The sequence below is a fragment of the Platalea leucorodia genome, assembly GCF_965183815.1.
Source record: "Platalea leucorodia genome assembly, chromosome: 3".
Lineage (NCBI taxonomy): Eukaryota > Metazoa > Chordata > Aves > Pelecaniformes > Threskiornithidae > Platalea > Platalea leucorodia.
Window position 1 is genome coordinate 125919655 of NC_138825.1, and position 12253 is coordinate 125931907.

Below are 12253 nucleotides of genomic sequence, written 5' to 3' on the forward strand. Positions count from 1 at the left end.
CTTTGATGAAAGGGCTGAATAGGAACAACAACAAAGCGAGCTGAAGGAGAGCAATCTTTGGGGTGAGACAAAATGGGCAGTGTGGTTCTGCTCCTCAACAGGCAGAAAGTCTTGCTCCTCACTTTGAAGCACCAGGCATATTTAAAATACAAAGAAAAAAGAGAAAAATCTAAGATCTGGAGAATATAAATGGAAATAAAAGCTGGTGATCCATCAGGAAGTTCTGAAAATGCCCACCCCCTCCTTGGTCTTTGCAGATTGCTGCCCGCCCCTCTGAAGGACGCGGTGGAGGTGTCTATGTGGAGGAAGTGCTACACCATGCCAGAAGTGAACGCTGCGCTCAGTAAGATCCAGCTGGTGGGATATTCTCAGAAAATTGTGAGTACCTGTGAAGCTATCCTCAGGTCAACAGTAACAACTTGTTGTTTCCCAGCTTTTCTCTGGAAATGCCCTTCCTTTTCTATTTTCCCTCTAGATCCTGTGGAAGATCTAGTTACCCTAGCCTAGGAAAGCAAGACAAGATTATATTGAATATCCCTCAGTCTGCCTCCCAGGAAGGGTTCTTGTTTGGTGAAATCAGGGAGTATCCATTTGTTTCTCCTTTTCCTCGGGGAGGCCAATTTTAAGGCGGCGTACCTTCAAATTTGGAGTTTATGGCTGGCCCACTGAGAGCCGGGAGGATGTACCAAATGAATGTATCCTCTCTGTTTGTAAGCCACATCCCCTTCTGAGTTACTGTATCTCACTTCTGGGAATCTTTTGAGTGCTTTAGCCTCCACTTTCTTTTATACAGCAAATTAGGGATTGTAAACAAAACCTAATGGTTCGACTTGAACTTCAGAAACTCCTTTCCCAGGGTTCCCAACTAACATTTGTTGTCTATAATGCCGTTGACTATAATCCAGTCTAGTTTCTAGAATGAACTGAAGGAACAGTTCAGTAGTCTGCAGATACGCTGTTCCCTTACAGCTTGTAGGCAGCATGTGGGCCATGACACCTGCTGGTGCTGCTCAGGGCCCTAAGAAATAAAAAGATGGGCTAAAGTAAGTTGTGTGCCCAAAGCTTTTTATTTGCTCCCTTTTCCTAAGCAATGGACCGCTGAAGTTTGGAGGCTACTGTTTGTGTGTAAGACAATTAGAAACAGTAACCAGTGCTGCTGTGTGCTAAATTTGGTGGATTTGGGTTTGTGTGGCGCTGGTGAAAAAAGACCCCCAGCCACCACTAACATGGCTGCTGACGTAAGTAACCGCTGCAGCTTTGTCTGGCAACTGGACAGGTTCAGGGCATTTGGACTTGCTCAGTGTCCATGGGTGGTTACTGTTCACCTTCCGCTATCCTCGCAGCGTGGCTGCATCTCGCCTAGTTTTGGATCTGTGTACCTGAGCCAGTCATTCCTTTATAGTTACTGGGAAAAAAAAGAGACATTTCTAGAGCATATTTTATCTTTTCCTAAAGCAAACTTTTAAAATAATCAGACCTTAAGTAGCCAGTTAACCCAAAACGTAATAGCATGAAGAATGGTTGGTTGTCCACTTTACATGTCTGCATATCAGCAGAACCTAGAGCCTTGGTTTACACACCCTGAGGGATGGAGACCCTGTTTTGTTTCGCAAGGCATCCAGATGTGTATTGAGATACTAGAAAAATCATTAGTATTGCATGAATCAGATGCTTGTTCTATTATTCAGTAACCAGAAAGTAGATCACATTAGTGAGGTATACACGGAGGCTTATTTTCCTTTCTCAAAGCAAGTATAACACGTAACTGTGTACAGATAAAGCAATACACTTTCTGATGACACCTGGAAAGGAGACAACTGTCGGGGGTTGCTTATGCTCAGAGCTGAAACTGAAATTTGGATTGAGTTTGCAGGGTGTTGTTTCTAAATCACTAGTAGACAGCATTTAAAAAGAACTAAAGTTAGAAAGTGAGTGAGTCTGAAGTTAAGTTTATGTTTTCCACAGCAAAACGTGAAACCCAAACAGAGTTTTATATCAGTACAGAACTACTTGTCCTTACTTTTCTCCTGCTGGCCAATATCAATAAAATTTGACTAAGGGAATAAAGTCTTCAAAGATACAAAGCTCCTACAAGCTTCTTCAATACAGCAAAGGCAGGCAGAGGATCAAGACTCCAGCTGATTCCTCCGTTTAGAGTTATGGTTCAGTGTGAGCTCAGTCAGATGCCGTAGAATTCACACAGAAGAGAGACTTCATGAAGGCCCTACCTCAGGAAAAGCTTTTCTCAGAGCATGTGTCCTGTTAGAGATTGGTAAATAAAACCAGCAGACTTAAAGCTCAGGAAACTAGCTTCCTAAAGGCTTTGAATAGCAGAGCTACTTTTAAAATTGATATCGCTGATGATGAAATGACCTGTTCTGACTTCTCTCGGGGGCTCGCTCAAGTTAACGTCTCTTACTGTGTGTTTCAGGAGCTGTTTGGTGCTGTGCAGGTCACCCCTCTCAGTTCAGGCTACGCCCTTGGAAGTTCCAATTGGATTATCCAGTCGCACTACGAAAAGGTTTCCTATGTTTCAGGATCTTCTCTACTTACAACACACCCTCAGGTACAGCCCCTAATTTTCGTTAGTTTTCTATAGGGGGAAGTGTCTTTGCTCAAAAAAAACAGAGGGGCTTATTTCAGCTGGGGTCAGGTGTAGTATGGAAGCTGTACAAAGGTACCTCTGTTAGTAATTGGCTAGACTTTTAGTGGGCATTGAGAAGACATACCACCCTGATAAGTGGACAGGTATCAATAGGTACTAGGGAAAGACACCTAAAATTCTTTGCTATCGATGATTTGATGTTCACTCACTCACCAGCTGGGAAATTCTCTTTCACCTTAAACAGGAAATTTTCAACAGAGTTAAATAATAGAGCATTAGTGACTTTTTTTAAAATCCATATTTCACTGAGGAGTCTTTACAGACAGTTCACAGACTGCTTCTATATCACTTCTGAAACATCCTTCCTTGGGAGAAATGATAGCTAACTGGCTGCCAACTTTTCCACCCTGCTCTGCTAAGGGCAAAGTCTTTATAGTGCTGTAGATGTAATTTCCAGTAAATTAATTCTCTCTAGATCCATAAATTCTTAGTGCGAAGAATGGCTTGAAGTTTGCAGTACTGTGTGCTTCAGAAGTTGTCAAAATAGTTAAAAGCAATCTTAGCAGGAGGTATTTAAAAATAATTTAGAAAATGTGTCAGGTTCATGATCAGTATGTAATTTCCCCCAAGGTGAGTGTCTTCTAAAGAGCTTTGCTTCTAAGCATCCTGCATTTAAAAGCTTGATTTCAGGAGCTGAGCAACTACAATAGATAAACCATCCTTAATAGTATGGCTGTACTTACCTACATGCAATGTGTCAGAGTCTCTAAATCCCTTTTTCTCATCAGCCTCATACTGGCCTGGGTTGTGCCCTTCATCACCCTCTAGTGAAGGAGCAGCAGCAGTATTTGACAATTTGTGAATGGAATATTTCTGCGAGGAGAAACTTTGCACTATGAGAAGTAGTTTGGTAACTGAAAGTTTTCATTTATATGAAATGGTGATTCAGTTTATCAGGTTAGACTGGCCATGCTTCATCATTTTCCAAAGGTGGCAAGGAATGGTGTGTGAATGAACTGCCAGGTAAGAGCACAGCCCGTGGGCAGCAGATCTGCGCTCGCTCACTGCAACCTGCAGAAGTGGTAGCAGTTAGACGGCGCAGTTTCAGCTTTAACAAGTGCAGGAAAATGTACTGCGAGCCTACCTGAAACCCTAGGGACCTACTCTGTTTGCGAACAAGAGATAAAACCTGGACTATTCACTCCGCTGGCAGTGTTGCTTGTCCCACGCTCTCCGAGAGCCTCATTTTTTAGCATACAGTCCATTGCACTTTGCATTATTTTATACTAACACATAGTTTGAAGGAATAGCGTACCAGATAGTTGCAATTGGGTTCAGTTTGCCCTTTCCTTGTTATTTACCACATCACAAATGTTACCAGATACCATTTGCATATCAGATATCATCGTCATCTTGTATTTGCTTCCAGACGGTTGTTGAAGACAATGAATAGTTTTTGTCCTAGTGTTAATCCCTGTGGACACCAGTACAAGCTCCTACAATACGGTGATTCTGTAATGACTAGTGGTTTTTGTGAGCTGCCAGCCAACTCTTCATCTATTTGATGTTTGACAGGCAATATGTAATGATAACAATATCTTGAGTGGCACAGAGTCAAAACTATGTTGAACAAATAAGCATTTTTTCCTCAGGGAGTGAAAAGTTGTTTGTCTGATCTGTTTCTCCATAGAATTGTGGTGAGCTGTCATAACGAAATTCCCATCTTTTAACAGTGTATGAAAACAGTCACTGTGTTTTGTTTTAAAAATTATATACAGTTAATGAGCATAGGTGTATGTAAAAACATATCCAGAGCATTTTGAATAATAGTAAAACCTTAGCACTTTTCCAGTCTTCTGGAACTCCCTCTGTAGTTATCAAAAATGGTCATCAGTTGAGCAGGCTCTCATCAGCCATTTTTTTAGGGTGACAAGACACAGATTATTTGGGCATAGAAATGGAAAAAAATGCTTCTTCCTCTTACATCTTGTCTAATATACACTGTAAGAGCCTGGAAAGCGTTTCCTTCTCTCAAGGTGCACACAGGATAAGGTTCATCTCACCTAAGCAAAACTGGGCCCCCACCCAATCCTTCCCTCCTTCTCCCTCTGCCAGCACTGGGACTTAAGTGCTGACGTAGTGGAGATGGCAGCACGGGTGGGAATTAGCAGTCATGGGAAGAGAGTGGAATTGCTTCTTTGGTACAAATTACAGCTTAAAGTTTTCTTGAAATTTTAAGTTACTTCTAGGTTACATCGATAATCAGCAGAGAGTTATGGTACATCTGTAATAATGAGTCCATCTCTATTAACAAGGTAGAAAATGAAGCAGTTAGCTTAGCTTAGACGCGGCCCAGGATGTGCAGATGAGCTGGAACTGGGTGCAGCGAATGCTGGCTGTTGGGCTGATCTTCGATGCAGCAGCAGGAATATCTTGTGAAATCCTCAGCGAGTCTGTAGGAAGTGCAAGTGAAGGGTTCAGCAAGACTGTATTCATAGCTGCTGAAAATAACTGAAGAGCTTTAAAGGGTTTGTTTGAGAGTTCGGTCTGGCACCATTAATTGTTCCTTTTACTTCTGTCTTCTGGCAGATGGTTTCTATTGAAAATTTTGCCTCACCCTCTGCTGAGGCTAGAATTGACACCGTTGCCACTGAAGTGGAGAACAGGAGTTGACAGCACAGGTTCAGACATGTCACTAAAAGCCTTTTAAGACATATTCTTTACATTAACCCACAAAAATCGATGCAAGCCCTCTCCGTGCAATAGCAGCTGAAATTATGCGTATCTAATATGGCATAATCATTACGTACATTATCACAGGCAGATTCAATATTATTTTTTATTGCATTATTGGCATTTCATTTTCACGGACATGCTATGGAGAGTCAAAGATTGCAGTAAATCTCACGTTACAGGTCTGGTCCTACGAGGTGGTGCGCAGCGTAAACTTCTGTTGAAGTTGATATGAAACTCCCCTGCATGTTTAACAGAGCAAAGTCTTCCTCAGCTACTTAAGAATGGCACTGAGGGACTGTGAGCAAGGGAATTAACTGTACAGTGATCTTCTAAGTTTAGTAGAAGAAATCTCTTCATCGGTCTCTTCTTGTAGAAGTCTTTCATGGTTGGTAAGACTGAAGAGGGTCTATTGAGAATAAATAACCATAAAATACGATGCGGCTGGCTGCAGTTGCCCACCTTTGCCTGAATAGTAGCTGTGGGAAGTGCATCCCAGGCCAGAGCAAGGCTAGAAGTTCACTTTTCACCATAGCTGTACTGCGTCTGCAGAGAGAGGAGTGGATTTTGCCTTTTCAAGATTGAATTATGCTAAATTTTGAGTATCAAGAACATATATTTAGTATCAGGTCACACTTAAATATAATTTCTGAATATCTAGTCTATGGTTGCTAATGGAGAGAAGTGGATATGCATTTTCACTCTGCTTTAATAAAATGCCGGTATAAAACATGTCAAATGATTGACCTCAGTGAATGAAGTGTGAGCCTTCATGCACAGTCGAGGCAGAAGCACAACGTTTGCTTTAACATTAGACTGCCTGCCAGTGGCCAAGTTGCCACACTATTTCCTTGGACCATTTAATCATCGGTCCCTCTGCTACATCTGTGAGCCACAGGACAGACTCTGCAGATAGATACAAACTCTTCTGTCCCCCAGGAAGCGGACATGGATAGATGCTTGTGATAGCTACCCTCAACACTTTAACCGCAAAATCCAGGCTTGTGCCTATGACTGTAGGTGTCAGTACAGCATACACTGTAGACCCAGCGGATCAGAGGTCGTAGCCCTGTGAAGACATCTATTTCCCTTTGACATAGCTTAGCCTCTAGCACAGTCTTCAAAGAAAGGTATTGGAGGAGGGCATAGGGCTAATCTGATTCACTAGGGGAGGCTGGTAAGCCAAGTTATATTTTCTCTATTATTTTAGCCCTGGTGTTGCGTTGGGAGCGCTACATTTTTGTCCGGGGTTTTTTTGTGCAGTTGAAGCTATGGTTTTTCACCTGTTCTCGGTTACTGGCTTGTCTGTTTGGCCTGATGTAATAGCTACATTAAAAAAATTAATATGTGTAAGTGATTATTTCTTAGATAAATAAACAAAATTTATCAATATTAAGGAATTGAAACCAATTTCTCTTTTCTACCAGCAGTAGCCATTTACCATTTCACAAAAGCAGACTTCTAAAAAGGCCTGGGTAAACAGACTGAAATGAGTATTTGAAAGTCACGGTTGTAGTACTGTGGGCAGAAGAGCAGGCTCCACAGTCAAGGGAAAGGCTTGTGCGGCATTCAGATTCATACACAAAACTGAGAGCTTCAAGCCCAAAGTCCTTTGCTGATCTCACCTCTTCCAAAGAGAATCCACTGAATGGCTGAGGAAAGTGGCACCGCCTCCTGTAGCCAGTGAGTCCTGGACATCAAAGCTGACACTTTGATTTGCAAAGGGAAGCGAGCTGGAAACTACTGCAGCCAGAGACAGGAATGCAAGTGTCAAACCTTTCCTGCCTGTGCTGCCACATCCTCAGCAAATGATTGCCTTTTCCGTGCTCGGCTCCTGAGGCCATGAAATGATTAGTCTATGGAGACTACTTTGAGCTGGATCCAATTACAGTTCCGTTGTTTGTTTTGGGCTGTAGTATGCAGGTAAACAGTTGTATGTGTTTTTATTAACTCCAGTTACGTTTCCACAGATGGAGGAATGTTAAGTTTAAAGTGTTCCATGTGTTCTCCTTCTTGATCACTGTATCTATTATGTATTGCAGTCGTCTTGGTACAGAGCAGAGAAACCTGTGTTATAACTCTCCTGTTACTCATTTTATTTCACTGTGCTCTGTTTCAGCCCATGGACCAGGCTTCTCTTAAAAATAGCGATGTTCTCATCCTGACGGGTCTTACACAAATCCCTACTGCTAACCCAGATGGCATGGTAGGAGAGTTCTGCAACAACTTGGGTAGGTCGTTGAAAGATGTCTTTTGCCTATTTTATCATCTTATTCATTGCTTGGGTGGGAAATTATTCTGAGATTCCTGGAATTGAGTAAGTTGTCCAGCTATAGCTTCTGGCATAAAACTAGCTGTTTAGATTTTACGATGTGCTCCTGATGTCATTAATACAGTAAGTGCTTGGAGAGACACGAGTTGTACCTAAAATGTTTTGGAATGGAACAGGTATAATGAGATTTAATCATCTGCTGCTCTTGGTTTGCTAAGTATGTTGCTTAGCTGCCAACAGACTACGTGTTGCCTAGGTTTGGATATTGTTCCCAGCTGAAATATTACTATTTCCTTCCTGTATATCAGCCAGTGTAAAATCTTTACATGCTTTTTTATGACTTTCAGTTTTGAAAACAAGCACATCTGCTTCCCTTCTTACACCTGATTTTTAAATATATCAAAAGCAAACAGCACAATCTCTGTTTAAAAAAATATATCAAGATATATTTATAGACCCCAGAAATATAAAACCTAATCAGACGCTTTCACAGCTGGAAAAGCTGATAATTGCAAAGCTGTGATAGCAGTGTGAATGGCAGCATTTTCCAGCCTGTTTGGAATGTCACATCCAGTGCTGTTCTCTCCTTTTCTCCCCTTCCCCCACCTCAGTTCCTCTGTGCTCTCACCCTTCCATCATCAAACCACTCTCATGTCTGTCCTGCTGTATATCGCCTGTTCTTTTATCAGAGATCTACCCTTTGTTTTAAACTAGCTACTTTTTACAAAGACGACTAAAAAGCTTGTGATAGGAGGATTCTTGCAAAGGTTATCAAAAGACATTAGAAGTCTAAATCAGGGAATCCTCACTGTAAGCGAGTGTTTTGGTCCCCATTACACACCTGGGAGAAATTTGAGCTGTAGTATGTTAGGTGGCTTACTCAAGGTTGCAGAATAAGGTTGAGAACAGAACTGAAGTGCAAATTCTTAGTCTTACTTTTTACATATGAATGTACCCTTGGAGAAGGGAAAAAACCCACAAGACTTTGGGTTTTTTTCCCCATTTTAGAATCCTTGTGCATATTCACAGATGCTGAATATCTATGTACTGTCTCACAATCCCAGTATGGGACTGCCGTGGTAGTGGAAGGCGAATACTACAAGGAGTGTGGGAGACTCCTCCATCGCCCACCACCTCTAAATTGAAATCAGATATCCCTGTTCAGGACATGTTTCAGTTCAAACAGGAGTCATAGGGCCTGGTGTGGGATGTACAAGGTAAAATTATGTGGGTTTTGTTTCTATGAAAAGGTGAGTTACAGGGTCAGGATGATTCCTTGTAGTGTAAATATCTATTAATAGAGTGTGTTTTGGCATTTTATAAGAATGGTCATCATGGGTTATACCAAAGATGCTCTCTGCCAACATCCTGGCTCCAACAGAGCCCATGAGCAGATGTCTAGGGAAGAGTAGAGTACAGGGTTAGATTATATGATACTTTCGCCTCATAATCTCATAGCCTTCAAGTATTTTTATTTCAGGAATTTCCTGAATCAGACATGGCTTTTGTGTAGTTAGTGATGTTCAGTGGATTTCTCTTCCAGGAACTTGTTCAACCTCCCCTTGAAGCTGTGTTAATTTTTAACACCTGTGACTTCCTTTCCTAAGTGATGCATGTGTTTGTATGTGTGTGTCTATTACAGTCTGTGTTTTCATTGTTTTTAAGCATTGTTAATTTTATTACCCTACAAGCTGTCACAGATAAGCTTTGGTGACCTTGTTGTGCTAGATCCAGATGTGCTGCCCTTCTCTGTCCCTTCTGGACCTTTATGGGGGTTCCTGTCCCCCTGACAGATGGTGGCATGATCACATCCTATCATCTTACCTTAAACCACCAAGGAAGCAAGTCTGAGCTGGAGTGTTAGACTTTGTACTGGAGAGGCCGAGGAGTGGTACGTGTTGCCCTGCTGCAAATGCGCTCTAGCAAGCACCTTGGTGGCCACTCGTGTCTTGAACTGCAACAGCTGTATGCTAAGTAAACAAGAGTAAGACTGTTGTTAATTAAAATGCTTTTAAAAATTAAACAAAATCTTTAGAGATGTAGCTTGGGCCAAAGCAAAATCCAAAAGATGAATGCATATAAATAAACGTGTTACATATGTAGGTACAGGTGGGTGTTTATCTGCACAAGTTGTTCTGGTTTACAGAACTGTTCTGAACTATTTTGAGGGTTTTGCAGAAGGTCTTCAAGCCGGCTTCTATCTTGAATGAGGCAAACTCAGAGAAATTAGAAAACTATTAAAGACCAAAGGAAGATAAATGCTTAAAATAATGCCATTGTAAGAATCTGGAATTTGAGTGGTATTTGCCAAAAACCGGCAACCTGAAGAAATTAAGTAATTCTATGAATAATGCAGTGGTAGGGCTGTCTTTTACATGACACCAGCAGTATTTACACATCTACCCAACATCAGGAGAAGAAAACAGTGAATCAATTTTCTTTCAAATGTGCAAAAAAGTCCAAAAAGCAATAGGTTACTGGGAAAGGCAATAGAGTAGGCAAGCTGAGCACAATAGTTTTCATATATTTTTCCCATTTCCAAAATATTCAGGGGACTTCACAAGAAGTTCAGAATACACTAGGTAAAAACTCTAAAGCAGACACTTCTTTACCAAAGATGTCTATCATGAGGTAGCAGCATGTTTGTGAGTAAGTGTCGTGAAGCACAGAAATGGAAGTGTGAAAATTTCACCTTGATCTCTGTTTTTATCCCAGCATGTAGAGTTGTAGACGCTGATTCCCATTATTACCAAGTCACATGCATGATTTCCTCTCTGCATTGTGTGTGCAGCACCGAAGCCGTGCTTTGTCACGTCTCCAAGTTCCTCTCAGTTTAGCCCAAACCCCTTTTTTTCTGTGCTCAGCACTGCAGCACCAGCACTCTGCAACTCAAGAAAAGCAATTGTACGTTGCCTTGGGCATCATCAGCAAAATTACCAGACTGTCTGTAGGGACAGTTTGTGATATTTTGTGTGCGCGTGCGGTCGTGCCTCTCTGTGTGTGTGCGTGTGTTTATATAAAGCAGAAAAGAGCACAGTTTGCTTTTTAGGTGCCAACTTGACCTTGTGGTGGCAGCTGTTCGAAAAGCAAGTATCTCATTGTGAGTTGTAAATTGAACAACTTGTTATGGAGCTACTGAAGGAGACTAAATTTGAAATGCCAAGATTATTATACAACTTTTATCAAGAGAGTGCATCCATCAGTCACAGAGATAAATTGGGCTTTAAACAGCTTTCAAATATACGTGTCCTCTTACTGACAACTATAGAAAGTTGCCTTAGTGGTGCAGAGAGCCAGATTGGACCTGCTGCTTGCACGGAAAGAAATATCTTTGTAAAGGTTTTCATCCCTGTTTTGCAGAAGCTGGGAGGTAATTCTTATCCCTTTATGGAACCACTTAAGAGCACCCTCAAGAAGTAGTGCCCAGCTGTGCTGACCACAGCACATACAAATAAACCTGCACCGAGGAACCGAGTAGTGTATTCTAAACCGAAAAGTTGTCACACAGAGCCTTGTCAGCGGTGGGATAGCTGTGTTGCTGTCTTTTTCTGTCCTGGGGAGTAGAAGCATTCACCAGTTTCAAAGGTGCATCGCTGTGCCGCCAGGAACGTGAGATTCAAGGGGCCAGCAGCCCTGGGTCCCTGGCCTGGGGTAGCACAGCTGGCTGGAAGAGTGCTCCCCTCCTGGATTGTGATTTTATATTAATTATTGGTAACCAGCTTTGTAGTTTTCCCGGGAACAGAAACTCAAGTTGGCGTCTGCTCCAAGACCTTACCCTCTGTTATTTTCTCTGTGGCCCCAGGAATCTTGAACTTCTGGTTGTTTTCAACAGAAAAGGCTTGAAGTTCCCATAGCGAAGCGATGGCTGCGGGGAAGGGAGAGCTATGAATTCAAACTGTAAGGCTTAGGAATGTAACTCACATTTTTCATGGCCTGCACAAACTCTTTAAGCAGCTTTCTTTTAGAAGAAAGCTCTTCCTCCAGCCTCTTCGAAGGGAGGAGTGAGCCATTCGTCTTAACCAGGTGAAGCTAGTGGGTGAAAGAAGAAGGAACCCGTTTCATGGAGACGCACACCTTGGTGTTCAGCCAGTGTCTTCGTTCAGAGCAGAGACAGAGCTGCAGACATACCCCTTTCCTTAGCATTTTCCACTGATCACTAATGCGCCCTGCACTCTGCGGCCCCCGTCTTTGGCCCATGCAGCGCTCCTGCTGCCCTGGATGTAGGTACTTACCTTGCCTCTTTGCGGGATTTTTGGGTCCATAATGAAGCAATGCAAATTCTGGTCCTGGAGCCAGAGGCATAACTTTCGTCCCCCAGATGGCTTTGAAAATGTTGTTCTTTATCTCCTCATTCCTCTCTTCACATCCTGTTTACAGATGGGATAGTTTAGATTTACCCATGTAAGAAGGATTAACACATTGCTGGGATGTTTTGTAGCATCTCAGGTTCTAGACAAATGTAAAGTATTGCTATTCATATTCACAAATATTTTGATGGTTTAGTTTGTACGTGACCTGTAGAAAACCTAGGCAATAAATCCACTACACTGCGGTTATATTATAACTCTGATATAGAAGGTGTCTTTGACCACCAGATGTTGTTGAGAGCAGCGTGTAATAGGCACTGGCTGCTAAAAGGAGTT

The 12253-nt window shown here is 42.1% G+C and overlaps 1 protein-coding gene across 4 annotated transcripts in view; it reads left to right on the forward strand.

The window, feature by feature from the left end:
- Positions 1-12253, forward strand: part of INTS9 (integrator complex subunit 9) — a 73271-nt gene that overhangs the window by 21752 nt on the left and 39266 nt on the right. For all 4 annotated transcript variants that reach the window (XR_014227659.1, XM_082306859.1, XM_082306860.1 and 1 more), the window contains 3 exons: positions 258-378; positions 2432-2566; positions 7458-7569. Coding sequence is in view for 3 of the 4 variants with exons in the window: in XM_082306859.1 (XP_082162985.1) it covers positions 258-378; positions 2432-2566; positions 7458-7569 (368 nt within the window). In the remaining variant the exon portion in view is untranslated. The remainder of the gene's footprint in view (positions 1-257; positions 379-2431; positions 2567-7457; positions 7570-12253) is intronic.